The following is a 20,391-nucleotide window of genomic DNA, read 5'->3' on the forward strand; positions in this document are numbered from 1 at the left end:
TCATTTTTGATATATATGATAAATTATTGTAATGTTCAACAAGATTAATCAATTTCAATTTTGACTGAAATAATTCTCTTAGAAGCACAAGAGGAAAAGAGGCAAGAAATAGACAAAAACACTGAAAAGAATACTGTGGAAAATGTTTTTCAAAAGTCAGATGAGCAAAAAGGTAAAAAATGTAAAATGTACATATTTATTAGATAAAATGTTCATTTTTAATCTGCATAAATTTCAAATTTCCCTAATATAATTCTTATACTAGGAGAAGGGAATAAAGGGCCAGAAAATGAGAAAATCCCTATAGAGAAATCTGTGAAAGATGCTTCTCAAAAGACAACAGATCTGAAAGGTAAAATTTTAAAATGTACATATTTATTACATACAAAGTTCATTTTTATCTGCATAATATATAATGTTCAAGAAAGTTAATTTATTTCAATGATAAAATATGTATAGCAGGGCAAAAGGAAGATATGCCAAAGGCAACCCAGAAAGAAACTAAAGGTAAAATGTTCATTTATATTGTAAATAATAAACATTTTACATTCTTTTCCATAAATGATCATTTAAAATTTATCATTTGATCATTTAACATGCAGCAGAAATGGCATATGATTATTATGAAATTGAGGATGAGACTGATCTAATATATGAGGATTTGGATAGTGCACGTGTAAATGATGATCCAGCTCCATCATCTCAAAAGAGTGAACAATCAAGCCAAAGGAAAACAAGATACAAAACAGTAGCAAGAAAAAACAAAAATAAAACCCCTATAGTGTCAAGTACAAGAGTTACAAGAAGCCAAGGTAAACATAATACTTTTGTATTTAATGTTAAATAGAAAATATTTATCTTTACTAACAAAAAGTTTAAAAACACAATAGATGTTTTGTTAGATGAATCTGCTAATGAAGGCCAAAAGGAAGAAACTGTTGATCCTGCTGAAGTATCCACAAAAAAAGGTGTGCAAAGAAGAATTTCTCCAAGGAAATCTGCAGCACCTACTCCAATAAAACAAATGGCAGGTGCCCCTGCTGAATATGTTCAAGCACCTATTAGAAAAATGGCTGGTGCTCCTGCTGAGAAAGTTGTGGAACAACAAGGAAAAAAGGGTAAATGTTCAATTGATTAAAAGTTTGTTATGTTTTAATTAATTTAATATTTGTATGTAATATATAAAACTTTAAAATTATATAGGTGGAAAAAAGAGACCTGCAGGACAGTTGCAGAAAACTTCTAAGGTTGCTGGCAAAAGAAAAGCAGGTATACAATGATTTGTGATAAAAGTTCAATTTCAATGTATAGAATGATCATATATAAAAACTATATTGTTCATTTTGTCATTTGATTAAATTTCATTTAAATACATGGCTAATCATATATGATGACTTTTATATTCATGTTAATTTTCAGCTGCCAAGAAAAATGTTGGAAAAAGAAAAAAAAAATCAAGAAGTGCCATATGATGAACCATCTCAAGATCCTTCTGACAGTGGTGATGACAGTGAAGAATCTGTCTATAAATCTGAAAAAGAACCTGTTAGTGAGGAAGATGATGAATTGGAGGATGAGGAGGAGGAGGTTGAAATTAAGCCAAAGAAGAAAAAAGCAAAGAAGGAGGAGAAGGTGGTGAAGCCAAAGGCTGAGAAGAAGGTGCAAGAGTTGGTTGTGTATAAGTCAGAAGGTGAAGATAAGAAAAAAAAGAAAGCAAAAACTGAAATAATTGAGGCAGATGAAGTTGAAGAAATTGATGAAGAACGGTTTCAAGAAGAGAAAGCATCAACAAGAGGGGGCCATGTGAAGTTGATGCAATGGATAAAGCAAATGAGTAAAGAACAGAAATTAGAGATACAGGAGATTGGATTAGGAGCCCTGCTTGAAATCCAGTTACCTCAATTGGATCAAAGTTTCTGTTATTGGATTTTGAACAGTTTTGAAGAAAACAGTCAAACTTTTGAACTTCCAAAAAATCATTCGATTGAAGTGGAAGTAGAGGATGTTAAAGTAGTTTATGGTCTACCAATGGGAGAAATACCCATTGTTGAAGCAAAATCAGAAAAAGCAAGTGAGGAATTTGAAGGTTTTATGAAGAAGTGGAGAGGAAAATGGAATGGAAAAATTCCTTCCGTAAGCCAAATTGTGGCAAAATACATTGACAAAAAGTTTGAGAAAGACAGACCTGACAATGAAGATTTCATTACAAACTTTTTGGTGGTGGCAGTGAATGCATTAATAAAGTGCATACAAAACAATCGATGCCATTACAAGTTTCTCTATTCAACAATGCACAAGGAAAATATCAAAAACTTGAATTGGTGTCAATATGTGTTTGATTCACTGATGAAGAACCATGTTGATTGGAGAAAACAGTCAAGCAAGGGATTCTACAAAGGACCCCTACAATTTCTAATGGTATGAATAATAATGTTCATTTTTTAATTATTGTTCAAATTTGTTATAATAATTGTTCAAATATATATGTTGATAATTGATCAAATAAAATGTTCATTTATTATTTGGTAATTGATTAAATATGTTTTATAATTGATCATATATAATTTTGATCATATATAATCTGATAGTATATCATTTTATTTTTTTTGTAGTTGTTCTATTTTGATAGAGTCCAGAGATTGGGGAAAAAGCCACCAAGAACAATTCCAATTATTTCTGTTTGGAAACGGGACATGGTTCTTGAAAGAATAAAAAATGAATTGGACTTGGGACTTGGTAAAGGGAAGATACTTCCTAGAATTGTTGAAGAAGCTGAAATCAGTCCTGAGGTATGTAAAATGAACACTTTGAAATACATAAATGTTCATTTCTTTAATATGAAATATATTGGTTAAAATCTAACAATTTATCTATAATATAGATTTTTATGAATGATTTCATTGATGAGGTGATTGAAACTGGTCGTTCCTTGTCAAAACTATCAAGCAAACTGTTGAAAGCTAAGGAAATATTACCTGAAAATGACTTGGTAAAGAAAGTTGTAGAGGTTATGGGGAAAGTGGCAAGAGAGCCATCAATCTTAAGCCAAGATGAAGAAATCTATGGCTCCGAAGATTTCTTGAATGCAATTGCAGAAGCTGAAAGGAAATTTTTTAAAGCAGCTGATATGGAGAAAAACAAAAAAGGAAAACAGAAAAAGGAGGAGTTCAACATCAACAAAGCATTCAGTTTGGGACTTACTCCCCCATCTCCACAAATTGGTAAGAACAAAATAAAAATGTTTAAATATGATACTCAATATATTTAATGATATGTTTAAGTAACAATTGTTCTTTGTAAAAAAAGAAATCAGATACAACAAATCCAACATCTACAACATTGGGTGTTATTGCAGCTGAAGCTTCTGCTTCTGTAGAAGATGAAAATCCTACTGGAAAATCTCCTCCTATAGGTAAAAAAAAAATGTTCATAATTATTATGTATAATGTTCATATTCATATTTGATTATGTTCATGATTTTATATTTGTTAATGTTCATTTTATAAACTGCAGAATTGGCAAATCCAAAGAGCACTGAAAATCAAGCCTCTAGTTCTGTACAAGTTGTAGAAGACAATTCACAAAAAAAAACTCCAGCAGCTAGTGAAGTTATGAGGAACAAAGAAAGTGAACAAGAACAGGGGTAAAAAACAAAACCCCCTAGCAATTAGTGATGTCCTATGTATTATTAGTAATAATGTAGTTTATTTTGGTGTTTCAAAAAAACAATTAAGGTTTATGTAACTTTGAAGAATGTTTTATTAAATCAAGAACAAGTAAGGGTTATGTAATTTATGAATTTCAACATGTTATAGCAATATTAATTAGTTTTTGTGTGGTGTAAACTATTTCTATTAATAATTTAGTTGTTAAAATATAAACATAACATTATGTTACTAACTTAATTTGATTTTACAGAAAACAAGTGAAAAATCTAACAGTGGAGATATAGAAGAAAATTTTGACAATAAAGAAAAAGAAGAAAGATTCATCTTCCTCAGAGACTGGCAAAAGGTAAAGATATTACATATCTTGCTCAACAAATAAATGAACATTTGTGGGAACCAATATGTTCATATATAAATTACTTTTTGTTCAGGGAAGAAAATATAAAAAAAAGTCATCGAGAAGTCAAATGAAACACAACCAGAAAAGAAGATAGATGACAGGTATAAATTACAATCCTTAATTTTCTAATTATTTTAAATGTTCATTTGTACATACATGTATGATAATATTTGGTTCATAATATGTTCAGTTCATCAAAGAGGCCACAACGTCAATCCCAAACTCTTCCTCTTGCATTTAGATCTCCATATATGGTCAAATACAAAGATCTTTTTAAAGATGAGAAAAAAATGAATCAACTTGTATGTGACTTTGCTTATAGTGGAGAAGATGAAAGGTAACTTATTCATAATACATAAACTTTTATAAGTTTTTGAGAAATTACTCATTTACACATTGCTTAATGTTCATTTGTAGTGCACTGTTATATCATGATGGATTAAATAACATAAATAGAACAGAAATGAAAACACTTGGAGATGATGTAGAAGTTATGATTTGTCTCATAGATTCATGGGCAACAATTCTAAATCATAAGAACACAAAAAACAAGATATATTTCTCAACAATGCCACATGTAAGTTTATTTCAATTATTTTAGATTTTTATTACTCAACAAAGGTTTTATTAATTAATGTTTACATGTTTAAAAATGCAGCAAATTATGTGCACAAATAATGTCTGCAAAGAGGGGTCAACAATGGAAAAAAGATGTAAGGCATTCATAGAAAGAATAAACAAATGAATTGAAGATGTACAAAATCAAAAGCATTGTTGGATACAAACAGGTAACATCAATACATATATTATAACATGTTCAATTCTAATAAATTAAATGTTCAATAACAATATATTATTTGTTCAGATATTTTTTCCAGTAGCAGCTGCCAATCATTTTTTCGTGTTGTGCATCAATCATATGAAGGATACCATCCATATCATCGACAATAGAAAGTTACCACAACATGTATCAGTACCTCAAAAGTATCTTGACCAACCAAAAATGATTGTAAGTTAAAATATTATTCAATCATTTTGATAAATGACTAATTTTTATTATATATAATTTAAATGTTCATTTTCTGATCAATAAATATTCACTTGTTGATTGATAATTGTTCAAAACAGCTAAAAGGATTGGCTGCATACATGAAACATATTGGTTATGAGGATGCAAGTTTCATTGAAGATTATCAAATTGTATTGGAAAAAATGAAATGGCGCAGCAATGCAGACTACACAAACTGTGGAGTTTACATCATGAAGCATATGGAAACTTTCACTGCTGATCCTAATGAAGAATGGATTTGTGATTTGAAAGCAAACAACGTAAGTATATCAAATGTTCAATTATATAACATGTAATGTTCATTTATATAACATTTAATTGTTCTTAACTTATAATTCATTCTTATTCGCAGCTGAACCAAATAAGGAAACTGAGGATGCAATACACAGCTCAACTGATGCTTTTTGAAGAAAACACTGAGTCTAGGATTAACAGAAGAAAAGCAAGAAAGTTGGAAAAATAGTAGTAATATAGTCATTTTTCATATAAAGACAATTTCAATGTATAAACAATATTTCATATTTAGACAATTTCATTTACATATCAGCATTATTATTTTAAAAAGTTTGTATTTGGATATTTCTTTTTAATCAATTTCATGTATAAAAAAATTACATATAAAATGTTCATTTATTTAAGCATAAATGTTCATATTCAAATATGATCATATATCATAAAAAGTTGCATGTGTTGATAAAATCATATATAATACTATGATAAATGATCAAATATGAACACATAATGTACATATATAAATAATAAAAAGAACATATTTTCAAAATATATATAAAAAAAAATGGAACTGTTAATAATATTTGGTAGAAACACATTCTAATATCAATAATGGTGTAAAAAAGATATATAATCTGACAATATAATTCTTAAAACAAGTATGAAATACTTATTATAATAATACTTGAAGAAGTATTAGCTCTCTTATTTACCATTATTAGCTAATCTCTTAGCTACATTAGTATAAAAAAAAGCTAAAATCTATCATACTTGGTAGAAAACTGTCCAGAACCAACATCATCATTTTTTGTAACATTAGAAGCACTCTCATTATTAGCCCTTGAAGAAGTAGCACCAGCTTGAACATTCTTTTGAGCAGAAGGAAGAACAGTAGAATGTATTGGAACTGTTGGAGCCCTAAAAGCGTAATGATCATTCAAAGAACCAACACGCACCCTTTTCAAAACATTTGTAGATGTATATCCACTAGCATTGGCTTGAACATTCGTTTGCATAGAAGAAAGAATAGAAGAACGTATTGGAACTTTTGGAGCTCTACTAGCAGCATTATCATTCACAGAACCAAAATGAACCCTTTTTTGAACATCTGTAGATATGTGTGAATCCTTTTCCTACACAAGAAAATTAAACATTATGAGACAATTAAATGTTCAATTTCTAAAAACAAAATGAACAAATAAGATGATATTACCTTAGCAATAGCAGAAATATCTGGATCAACAGATATATTGGATTGAAGAGAGCTTTCGCCAGTAGCCTTTAAAATTTTTTTTGAAAATGTTAAAAATGTACATATAAAATGGAAAGTACAAAATGCATCTATTAAAAATTTTGTAAATACCTGATCAACCTCATTTAGAACAATTTGATCAGAATCCTTTGAGCTAGAAGGAATATCTACAACCTATAATTTATTATTATAAATTAATTTTTATAAAATAAATATAATAATATTCATAAAATAAAGAAAATAAATAAATTAACCTGATGTAAGGGGTTTTCAAGAACAATTAAGTCAGTAGGATCATTTACAGAATTGGCATAACTAATTGCAAATCCATTCTCATCAAATTCCTAGCAAAAAAAAAAAAAAAAAAAAATTATGTTTGAAATATATAATCAAATATAGTTATATAAATGTTCATTCCTGAAAATAATATTGTATATAATGAATTAAATGAATATATATGATAACATAAATGATCATAAATACCTGAAAAACAGCTTGACCTTTAGATCGTATATAAGGAGTATAAATAACCTTTCTCTTCCTCCAATTACCCTTTGCTTTGTTGCATGCTTTCTCTAAGGCACTCTTTGGCCTAAAATTCCTCTCACCAGCAGGCCTTGATTTTGGTGGATTCTTGACTTCATGATCAACAATTTCAATACCTTCAGCAGGCTCACTAAAATCTATAGCACAAGAAACACTCTCAACCTTTTCCTTTAAAAGGTTAAAATAACAATCAACCTCTGCCCTTGCATTCAATGAATTTTGACAACTTGTTACCAACTTGACAAATTTCCTTAGTGTTTGTGACCTCCACACACTTGTAGCCACAACATTAGTTCTCAAAGTTGGTTCTTCAATACCATGACTACACATAGCAGCCTTTGTCCAGCGTTTCATTATGTACTCTTGTGGAATTTTACGAACACAATGCAAATGATATACTCGTAGAGAATGAGAGCAAAGCAAACCAGTTTCACTAAAGAACATGCAAGTGCAAAAGATTGCATGTGTTTCTTTATTAAAAACAACTTCATGTTTAACAATGTCCTTCCCAGGATGCCAAAGATGATACGAATATTCAGGAAAATGCAAACCAGAATCTCGATGATCATATGCAGTACCTTTGATGAACTGCTCTTCAAAAAGCACATAAGCCTGAATAGTATATATAGTTCTTGCATGAACTAAGATCCCAATGTTAGCAAAAGCTAAATGTCTATTTCCCCTCAAATTATTGTAATCTATACAACCTTCTTTGCTTCTCCACTCAGAAACAACATCTAGAAAAACATGGTAAAAGTCACATAGACCTTGTGTCTTATTAAGTCTATGAGAAACTGACTTATTAGTAGTTTCACTACGTTGAGAAGATAGAATACCACCAGACCAAAACTTCTTAGAATAAGCTGGACACCACATCTCCTTTATTTTGTACAAATCACACAACCAATCATCTTTTGCACAATTATATTTCACCAACATTCTGTGAAGCAAAAATGAACATTTATCATTTAAATAAAGAACATAAAGTAATTGCATGAACATTTATATAAATATAAATGTTCATATTTAAACACAAAATTTAAATAACCATAAAGATGTACAGATTCCATATAATAATAGAATGACAAATGATCAAATTAAAACAACTAATGTACATATATGAATAATAAAATGATCATATTTTAAGAATTATCAAATAGACAGAAAGAATAAAATATAAAAATATTACCTTTTCCAAAAATACTCAAACTCAGCAGGGGTTTCACAATATTTCAATAAATAGCTGAACAAATCTGTAAAACCATCCAAAGCTCTCAATGCTGCAATATGCTTCTTTGAATTTTGCTCAAGATGCCATACACATAATCGATGATGGATAGTTGAAGGGAATGTGTTTCTTATACCCGCAGCAATGGCTTGTGCTTGATCAGTCATAATAGTAATGGGACTTTTCTTTCCCATTGAATAAAGAAATGCATCAAATAACCAATCAAAAGAATTAGTGCACTCATTAAGAATAAAACCCATACCAAACATCACATTTTTACCATGATGGTTCATCCCAACAAAAGGAGCACAAATCATTCCATATTTATTAGTTTTATATGTTGTATCAAAGACCAATAAATCTCCAAAGTAATGATAATCTCTGAGCATTCTTCCATCGCGCCAAAAAAAACTAACCAAGGCACCACTATCATCTTGCTCAAAATCATAATAAAAATCTGCCTCATCTACATGTCTCTTTGCAAAATACTTAATCAACTGATTGCTATCACATCCATCAATTTTGGCAGCTTTATCACATGATAATGCATTATACACATCCGAAGCCGTAAAAGTAAGGTTAGGAGACCCACCAACCTCCTTTTTTAAAGCCCTCAAAGAATCAGCAACTTTTACTCCACTCATTTTCAATGTAGAAATAAATCGAAGTTGTTCATCATTAACACTCCTTTGAGACCTTATTAAATGCCTCTTTTCAACAGGAATCATATCATGATTATGAACCATTTCATGTCTTGAACATGTCCAAACACCATCATGATCAACAAAAAACTGTATAAAGGCATTACAACCAGTTCGACAATCAAGCTTCTCATAAGCCCTACGATTCCTACACTTATCATCCTTATAACCCTCATTAGCACAAAGAAATCGTTTCTTCAATAATGAGCCATCTCTTCTCCACTTACACTTCCCAACTCGAACTCCAAAACCCTTCCTAAAAGCGTACTCATTATACATTTCATAAGCTTCGTCTTCAGATTTAAATTCTTTATACAATAATTCAAACTTCTCTGCCTCTTGATATACAATACCATCCTTTTTTCCCACTACATAAATATGTGAAATAAAATTATGATCAACATCAAAAAATAAAATGTACAATAACAAAACAACAAATAATCAACTATAAATAAATTTAAAATCTAATATAATTAAAAATGATCATGTACACAAATGATCATTTATCAATTTAAAATGAACAATATGAAAATATATCAGTAACTCAGTAACAAATGATAATATAAAAATGATTATTTAAAATAATACATTTGATCAAAAAAACCTATAAAATGTTTAACAAATTAAACAAAACAAATTAAAACACGTTGCAACATAAAAACAATTTAAATTAAGATCTAGCAAAACAAAATGTACTAAAATGTACTCCGATTCTTAACATGCAAAAAATCAAATCGATAAACAAATCAAAATTATTAGCGAAATACTGAACATCAAAATACAAACAAATCGAGTTCGTTGATGAATAATCAAAATCACAATGAACATGCAAAAATTATAAATTACGATATTAAAATCAATTACAAAATCAAAATCAATTACAAAATCAAAATTATAGGAAACATTCATCAATTACAGAATAAAAGAGCATCAAAATACAAACAAATCCAGAAATTATAAAAAATAAAGTAATAAAACAGAGCATAACATAAACACAAAAAAAAAATAAAAAAAATAAAATAAAATTAGGATCATAATTGCTCACATTGATGAACAAATGAATCAACCAATGGAACACCAGCTGGAAGAACAGCTTCACAATCTCGATCAAAATCAACAGTAGAAGAATCATCCATGACGAAAAACGCAGAAATTATATGAAATAAAATTGAAGAGAGAGAAAAAATAAGAACAAAATCAATTGAAGAGAGAGAAAATAAATGTTTAAAATGATATATATATACATAGCTTGAGTAAAAAGAAAAGAAATAAAAAAAAAAAAGAAAACTAAAAAACTAGCCAAAAATGGCAGGAAAAAAAAGGGAAAGAAAAAAAAAAAGGAATCATCAAAATCGAAACTCAGCAAAACGACGCCGTGGGGAGGGGGGGTGCAGGTAGAGGAAGCTACACAGGGGACTAGTGTAAAAATTGTAAGTAAATCTTTGTTGCCTTACTTGCTCGGCCCGTACCTATTTCCATGGGAAATGACAAGTAAAGCCATTGAGATTCAAGATGCTAATACATAATTACGATACATAATTTGCACATAACTTTTGCTACATTTATAATTATATACTTTATTTAAGTTTTGCGAATGAGTTGAATAATATTAATTTATGAAAATAGTGCAAAAAATCAAAATGATGCTACTAGCTATTTGTACATGATTCACGAGATGTAGATAATATTGTTACATTGTCTATAATTGATCTGTAATCTACTCGTAATACGGAGTAACAAATTTTCTTAACCACTGAAAGGGCACAGAATCACTGATCTTGTGAATGCAAAATTTGGCCATATATTTCAACAGAACCTGATTTTTCATTAAACCAGCAAAAAACCTCATTCTTTGTAGTTTAAGTACAACAATGTATTGATCTCAATGATTAGCATCGATACTCATGATTGACATGAACGCCTTCATTAAGCATCTGCCCTTTATAGCACAAATCATACGTCTGAAATTTGATAGGATTCACAAAGTTACTTGACCAAATTTCATTCCACTCCAGCTTGATTGACTCTATACTGAGGCTCCTTTGACCAGCTCTCTACATGAGCAACTACCTTTTGTGCCTGCTCATAACAACACACAAATATAGACCGATCAAAATACTGAATATAATACTCTCTCCGTCCTCAAATAAAAGTCTCATTCACCCCAATTCAATATCGAATGATAAACATTAAGCGTACCTCTTTATCCCAATCGCATGACACTGTGATTATGCCTAATATCACTGTCTGAAGAGCAGTGCCACCAAAGATCATACCAGCCCAAATCCCCTATTATATGCATTAATCATACAAATTATAAGAAAAAACTCCTAAAAATGCTAGGAAATTATCATAAATTAAGAAAGTTGAGTTAGTAGAATATGGTTACCGTAACACCAGTGTTGAACACCCATCCCATAACCACCCCAAGAGGAAGTCCAACAACATAGTAGCACCCGATATTAATGTATGCTACATAGACTTGCCATCCCGATCCAATTGCCACCCCTGGATCACCATAAACATATTCGGAATAACATATTAGCTCATTATTAATTCATTATATACAGTATACTTATAAACTTATTTTCAGGTATTCTTTAACTTATTACGACATGTTTGATTTTTCTTCTGAGGTCGTTTTTATTAATTTGATATAGGTAGTCAATATAAAAAACTATCTACAATACATGTATAACTCTCATAATATAGGTGCATCATTTTTTTCTTTTCCTTTTAGTTCCATATATAAATTGTACGGAGTAATAAATAGAATTTAATTTATATCAATTTTATCTATTACACACTTCTTAAAGTCATCTACTTTTAATTTGTACGTCATTAAACGCGTTAAATAATATAAGTACATCTGTAAATGTACCACACTCATGTAACAAAATAGAGCCAATCTAACAAGCATCTCTTGAACTATCACTTTTGTACAGAAGTAAGCATGTCATATAATCTAGCAAACTTTTTTTTTTTTTTTTCTTTAGAAAGAGAATGGAAATGAGTCATATCATGTTCTGATGTTCATCTTTATAACCATGGCTTTAATTTCCTCAGGTCATGCATATTATTAAAAGTTGTAATTGTATGAAAGTAAAAGTGATTGATAATTTAACCTTTGTCCTTCTTATCCTGTCTATTACTTTTAGCTAGGACCGTTTGATCATTATTGTTAATTAGCATCAAATTGAAAGTAATAGACTAATGTAACATAGTTTGACGACAGATTCTATTAAGATGGATTTTATGTTAATATCCACTGTATGATAATGCAACTCGATTTTTGAATACCCGATGGTGTTACCTGAAAGGACAGGCTGAACGCTGTTTAAAAGAATGGTAACAGCCAAAAGCCATGAAAGTTTATCAACTTCTTCAAGAACAGGAACACTGTCTGAGAATATGATGGCAAACCTATCATGGAGTGCCATGATTATTACGCAAAAGATTAGTCCGATTACTGTGGAGGTTGCCACTGACACTTTTGTCGCGAATTTTGCTGCTTTGCCATTGCCTGCTCCTAGTTCATTTGCCACTCTTACTCTGTTCAAACATAACATACAGAGTATAGTAATTGATTAGCTAACTTATACTTCGTACCATTTAAATGTATTACATATTATTGCAAATCCCTAATGTTATGCAGATATATTATGTAACTAGCAAATGCAAAGTAAATTATCTTAATTAGCTCTTTTAATCATCTATTATCAAAACACCGAAAATAATGTATCTTAATGTCAAACCCCCTATATACGAGATGTTTGCTTCCAATAAGTTAAAATCTTATCAACCATCTCTTTACCAAACACGCCGAAACTAATAACTGTATTTAAACCTATATGATCAGCATCCGTATCGAAAGTTATTAGTGACGGACTGTATATTCATCTATAGAAATTTCCTCAATAGGACATGTAACACGTTGGTAAAGAACTAAAGGGCCGGGTTAAAGAAGCCGTAATTAATAAGGTTGTCCGACGGTCCTACACCAGTTACCCCCCAAGGCCCCAACTTTACTAGTATTATTGAAACCAAATCCTTTTGAAATTTTATTGTGCATGATTCATATTTGTTGATTAGTGAATTAATATTTAATAATGTGTACTCGATCAATATAATTTGAGGACGTACAATGGTACAAAATCTACTCCAATAATAGTTGGTAGGGTGCATATCATCTTTTGTTGATATTATCATCACTAAATAATGGCATTGCATTTGTGCAAGCTAAAAACTAAAAGGATAAAAAAATTTGTAGTACAGAGTATTTGTATGTGTTATATGAAGTACTTCGTATGTGTTGGACCGTATTGGTGCATACTATTGTATTCCTACTAGAATTCGTAAAATAATGGACGAATTTATTTTGGGTTAAAATTAGGTCAAAACTTAAAGGCCAATCCAGCTCGATTTAGTGCAATTTGTTGTTCCTGCAGGCGGATGCACGATCCTCATGGTGCATCCGTCTCCAGGGGAAAAAAAAAAAAAAAATCAGATTTAGTGAGTTAGCTAGCTAGGTCCTAAGGAAATGTAATGACATTATTTCATGTTTGTGAAATGCAAACTTTTCAATAGATCAAGATTTGATAAAATATTCATATATATTTAAATAATAGATAGCTAGATGAAAAGAATTATTATAGTTTAATACTCCCTCTGTCCCTAAATTACATTCCTACTTTTCTCTATTATATGAGGAATAAATAGTAAAAGTAGAAAAACAAATAAGGGACAAAGGAAGTATAATACGACTAATGCCCTAAGTTGGATAAAGTTCCACAATGTATACGGAGTATAATGTATTATTGTTGAAAAGAACTGTATTGGTCGAAAGAAAAGACAAAAGAAATATTACCCGGTTGCAGCGAAGAATGCAAGAGGGATCATCATCTCCCAACCATTAATAGTCATGCTGTCCGTTCAATAAATTGACAAGATCAGTACTAGTATTAAATTTATCAATTAATCATGTAATGTATATAAATAGTAGGTCCACAAAAATAGATTTTATCAATATAATTGTAACAGAAAAAAAGAATTATTAACAATGTACAATGACATTTACTTACCAAACTGATAAGGCATCAACGGCAATCGCAGCATTTTCTAAGCCACCTACCATCAGAACCAGTATTCTGTAGTACCAATTCTCCAAGCTTTGTTTGCATCAGGGAACATATAGACAAACAAAAATTTAGTATAAAGGTGTAAGGTTACAAAACTCGGAAAATATCTAATCATTCCGTTTTAAAATATAAGTCGTTTTAACACACACAAAAAAAATAAATGTAAATTTAATGCGTGGTAAAATTAAAGCATACTTAATTCGTATTTTGTACTCCGTAGGAATTTTATACTCAGTACTCTTTAGAGCAATATAAGGTAGGCTACACATACAATTGTTGAAGCCTATTATTGCTAGCCCTATAATTATACATTCATTTTCAAGATAGTTCAATTCAACAACTTTAGATATCCTTTACTCAATGATAGCTGTTTATTACTCCATAATTAATACGGAGCACTTGGTAGCTAGCTAGTTCTATGATTAGGAAACTGGTTGTATTAATTGTTTGTTGATATAATTAGCTGATTGTATTAATTAGTATTTTATGTAAACAAAATTGAGAAATTAATCATAATTTTATTGTGTAGATTGAACAATAAAAATATTGACATGATATATGGTTATTATAGAATATTTTTTAAAAACCCCTGATAATTGGTAATTAGGGTCCGTTCTCTTCAGATTATTTTTAGTTCAGTTCAGTTCTTTATTATTTTTTTCTCTCATAAAATATTCATTGCAGTTGAGTTCAGCTCAGTTCAATTCAGCTCAGTCATCAATCAGAACATAATTTGATCAACTTTATGATCAAATAATTGTTTCACAATTGTATTTAAATCTTCTCTTCTTCTAGTGTATTTGACATTTGGACTAGCCAATTCTCTTATTTACCCCAAAGTTCTCAAACAAACACTCCGATCCAATACTCCATAGACTTATTCTGTGATCACTGATCCAAAATTTATTATTCTATATATGATTGATTGTCTATTATGAATTTATGACTATACAAATACTGTTTAGGATTCAGCAAAATTATGAAGTGACCACCCATCTAGAATACTAGATCTATTCATAAATGTCGTTGAATCTTTATATTATTTTGTGAGGACATTACATATTACATGTGAGCCCATTTTAAAGGAGAAACTAGAAAGTGAATTAAAAGCACTTGTACTCCGTATATAATATATTGGGTGCAGATCATCAGTTGCATTATTAATGATATGATGGTATGACAAGTAAATCATATTTCAGCAACAATTTAAGAGAATTCATGTTTTCTAAAGTAGTTTTCGAAATTCACCCGTTCCCTGTCTTTATAATACGAATTACGGAGACTACTTAAAAATGACATGTTATTTAGTAACAAGGACCAATTTGTTACGGAGTATTAATTATGACATGAATAGCATTGAATTATATCGTCATCATGTGATGCAGCTGTTGTATTGGAATAGTCGGATAATAGAAAATTACGGAGTATAAAGTGAAAGTTGTACGTAACGTACCAAAGCATGACACCGGAGGCAGCAGAGAGCTTAACGAACTCCCAAAGACCCACAAAAGCTTGCCAAGAAAATCCACTCCATGTCTCAGGACAACCACCCCAAGCAACATACGCCATTTCGCCGAAGAAAAGGATCCACCAAGAGACATTAAGGGTTACACAAAGGCCAATAATTCCCATATTAAAGACATATACAAGGAGCCAACTCATGAATATATGAACAAAGAATGCTGCAAACGAAACCCAAGCAATGATGGCCGTCTTAAGTTGGCTTTGTAGGAAGCGTTGCACCGGGAACACGAAAGCAAAGCTGAAGTGTAGAGGGATTAGCCATGCTGCGACTAGGCCTGTTAATTCAGCTATGTCGTCTGGCTGGCCTGCTAGTTTGAGTAACGGGGTTGCGAAGACGTAGAAAGGAAGGAGGAGGAAGCAACAAAGGAAGAGGACTATCCATGATCTTTGCATGTAGATGCCTAGCATGTGTAGTTTTTTGGCTCCAAATGCTTGCCCACATAGTGTTTCCAATGCACTTGCCATACCTAGCTATGTAACATTTTATGTAAAGTGAATGAATTTGTGTTAGTAAAAAAAATTGCATAGAGGGTTAGGATTGAAATCAAGATTGAAACTTAGTAAATCACAAAATACATTTTCGACTATATTTCTCTTATTATGCAGTTCTGGTAAAATGTGTATTATTAACATGTGATGATATAATTTTAAAGTCGTAATTTATGATGAATCAAGCAGAACTCCATGCACATGTATGACTATGCTCAGGAGTAGATGGATGATTAGTCCCTCCATTTCCTCTAGGTGTGATATGGATTCGACTCCTCGTCTCCGTCTTTGTGATAAGAGGGGATCCATTCATATTTATCCGTGTTTGATTTTACCACGCAACTTATTCGTGTAGGAGTTTCGTGAAATCGACCACAAAGTGGAGCACAATAAAATTAAATAGGTAGCTGTTCAGCGTTTACCATTCCACGATATTGTACGGAGTATTAATCTTCCAATTAGAAAATTGATATTTTGTTGCCTTGTTGGTAGATTTCGTTCCAACGAATAAATTAGATGAAAAAGTTATGCTACTTTATCATATCCTTAACGATGATTAAAAAAAAATGCTTTCTAATTAGGATTCCTTAGAGTTGGAAATTTGGAACACTCTAGACAATTTCACTCTAAGAAAATAACACCCTTAGATTTGATAGCCATTATTTAGTCATTAGTTAATTCTCCTTTAAATTAAAGGACTCATCATTACATTCACCTCGCCTACTTTCGTGTGTTAAATATTCCTCAGTTCCTTTTTATTTTTTACTCTTGGTTTTTTCAGTATTTGATCAATGCACATATTTGATTACAGATATCTTCAATTAAATATGAGAAGAAGAAAAAATCTAAAAAAAATATATAATCCGTACAAGTACTTTGAAAAATATATTTAAGTCAAAATCTAATAACGCAAGTATCTCGTTTTGCGTAATAAAAGTGTATCGATTTGTGGGAAACTGTAAATATGATACACTTACGTTATTTTTTTGCTGATTCTGAGCTCAATTCGGGCCCCTAAGGGCTAAAATGACCCCTAAAACCTTTACCGAAGATTTTTCAACATGTAAACCGATGAAAAAATTGAATCGAACTGCAATTTACAATTTATACGAACTTTTGGGCTGCAATTTGCAAAAAAAAATTTAAATAGCTGCAATTTGCAAAATACGAACTTTTGGGCTGCAATTTGCAAAAAAAAATTTAAATAGCTGCAATTTGCAAAATACGAACTTTAAATGGCTGCAATTTGCAAATTTTCCAAAATATATAGAGTGCTTTTATAAAGTATATATCAAGCAAGAAAAATTCCTTACTCTGTAATAAAAAGTTACTTGAAATTCCTTACTCGAATAAGTTTACTTAATTTCACCCCAAAAAAGCAGTAATTCAAATTAGAATTTGACCACCAAATACGGTAAGAAATAAGAGAAAGAAACAAGACAACTGCCACTCAAAAAAGAAAAAAAAAAAAAAAAAAGTTTGTGCTGGCAATATCTAGAAAGCTGGGAATTAACCAGCTAATTACAAACAGCTCTTTGGACTCATGAGCAACAAATTTCAGTTTTCTTCTGATTTTAGACTTTTCTGGCGGTTCAAAAAAATAATTGATTAAACAGAGTTTTTTTTTTTTTTTTTTTTTTTTTTTTTTTTTTTTTATTATTAAAAAAGGTATTTTGTGTTAATACATTAAACTGAAGATAGACAAACGAACATGTACAAAGTATTTGTTAATCTTAACAATAAACTAACATACATTAAAAAACTTACGAGTATTAGTTATTACAGAGTAAATTTTTCTCAAAGTTTACCAATAAAGGCAATAAATACACCATATTATTAACTAAATAAATTTAATTTACCGAGTTTACAGAAAAGATATCCATATAAAATTAATCTCATTATCTGATCCTATTTTTAACTAGCGAATATACAGTAAATAGTTTATGATTCATTAATATTTTTGCATTTGGTTTTTACTTATTTTAAGTTATCTTAACTTTTCGTTTTTTTTTCTTTTTTTTTTTTTTTTGAGAAAACAATTTTTCTTAACTTATATCGTATAAAAGATAAACATAAAATAACTCATCATTTTTTCATGCACCACTAGATTTTATTTTTACATTTTGTTTTTTATTCATTGTTACTCTCATCATCTTTATATTAACAAATATAAATGCACCGAATAATTTTATTTTATTTTATTATTTTTTTTTTTTTTTTTTGAGGACAGTCTTCCACCTTTTCCCTAAGAATTTCCGATAAATGCTACACCTCACTAGAAAGAAAAGAATAGAACATTTATTACGTACCTCAAATGAGTGTACACAATAATTTTCATAAAAAAGATAATATCATAAATGTGAAATAAACCCAAAAACAAAGGAAATAATCTTCTAAAAAAAGAAAATTATAAGAGAGATCAAAGTACAGTACATACCAAGAGGCCAAAATTGAACCCAACAATAACGGTGTTAGCAATCGAAAGAGACGCTAGTTCAACATCCCCTAGGTGGCCGGCGAAGGCGGTCGTAACGACGTTCATTGAGAAAGATGCAATCCTACTAACGATCGATGGACCGGCTACATGCCATAGTTTCTTAGACTCTTCCCATACCCTTTCTCCTAAGTTTAAACACCCTTGTTGATCAACATTATTATCCTTGACAATAATCGAATTTTCGCCATTAATATTATCGTTTTTTGATAATATTAATGGTTGGTTTAATTCTTCAATCTTCTTCATAGTTTTGTTCTCCGTATTTATTTGAATATGGAGGAGTTTTGGTGTTTAGGAATTTGGATTGAATTGTTTAGCTAGAAATAAAAAAAGGTGGTTTTTATATAAGAGTGAAGAAAAATGTCGCACGTAAATGAATCATATACGATACACAACAAACACAAGCACTTATGTGGCTCCCACGAGTATTTATTGTAACGCTCAGTGCTGACGAAAGATCATTTTTCGCAAAATTTGTGTATAACGTGTACAATTTTATATGATTGTTCGTTTTAATTGCTAAGAGCCTAAGATTTTTATACATATGTAAACTTCGGATTGACCGACTTAGCTACAATACTGAATACATTTCGTCAAAAAATAAAAAGATTTACTGAACAAGTCAGTACTTTGTTGATTTGATTCAAATGATAGTTGTGAACTCCGTCCATATTTATTTTATAAGTTACCTAGTGACTCGTGTTATGTTTTTTTAATCATATTTGTCAATACACGTATAACTAACATGTAGTAATAAAATTTATAGGCTACAAACTATATGAATTGTGTGTGGGAGGGAGTTTTCAATGTGTATTTGTGTATATGAATGTAGAAATAATATTGGTCTAGGCCAGAGAAATTGATCGGACTACACCAATCCAAATAAAAAAGAATTAATCGGTCTGGTCTTTAAATCAGAAAAAATATGTTTTGGTCTTCGATTGCATCTAGCTAGTCTATAACCTTTTAAAAGCATATTTATATTTAGGGAAATTCTCAATGGTAGCCTCCTGTTTTTGCTTATTTCCAATGGTAGCCAATTTTTTTTTCGATTATCTTTGGTAACCCTAAACTTTCATTATTTTACAACCGTGACCTTAATGATGATTTTTCCGTTAAATCTAACTTACTACTCAACTAAGGTTAAACTATTCAAAAAAAAAAAAAAGGAAAAAAATGTTAACTATTTTAATTTTAAAAATTAAATTATTAAGAAAATAAAATACCCATCCCCAACCAGCCTTGACCTCCATTGACAAGCATCCCAGGAACCACCTACCGACCAGAATCCCGCTGGCCACCGTCGACCAACATCCCCATTCCCTCCGTCCACCTTCGAAACAACCCCTCATGCCGGCAATCCAAATTAGACCCCACGATGTTTCCCCTAACCCCGACCCTTTCTTTCTCTCCAAACCCCGACCCCGACCCCAGCCCAGACCCCAATGGCGTGGCTAGGCACTCTGCCTGGCTACGCCGTTAGGCATTGTTGCGGCTAGGCAGGGTGCTCAGTCAATCTACTACGACGCTCAAACTAGCAGCAAGTCGGCAAATTTAAGGGCGGGGCAGGGGGTTGCTGCTGCCGTGGTTGGGCATCAAGCCATCAATTGGTCGCGGTTGTAGCTGGGCTTTGGCCTGGCTACGGCGG

At 30.9% G+C, this 20,391-nt stretch overlaps 1 protein-coding gene across 1 annotated transcript; it reads right to left on the minus strand.

The window, feature by feature from the left end:
* Positions 1-10,690: 10,690 nt before the first annotated feature.
* On the minus strand, positions 10,691-19,139 carry LOC145639280 (protein DETOXIFICATION 27-like). The gene is made up of 8 exons (XM_081690475.1): positions 18,684-19,139; positions 15,687-16,228; positions 14,177-14,263; positions 13,963-14,019; positions 12,409-12,647; positions 11,485-11,603; positions 11,295-11,384; positions 10,691-11,174 (listed from the first exon to the last, which is right to left on the minus strand). Exons 1-8 carry the CDS (start codon positions 18,987-18,989, stop codon positions 11,097-11,099), a joined length of 1,518 nt encoding a protein of 505 aa, XP_081546601.1. The 5' UTR covers positions 18,990-19,139; the 3' UTR covers positions 10,691-11,096.
* Positions 19,140-20,391: the final 1,252 nt, after the last annotated feature.

This window comes from Chenopodium album, chromosome 7 (genome assembly GCF_948465745.1).
Source record: "Chenopodium album chromosome 7, dcCheAlbu1.1, whole genome shotgun sequence".
In the NCBI taxonomy this organism is placed as follows: Eukaryota; Viridiplantae; Streptophyta; class Magnoliopsida; order Caryophyllales; family Amaranthaceae; genus Chenopodium; species Chenopodium album.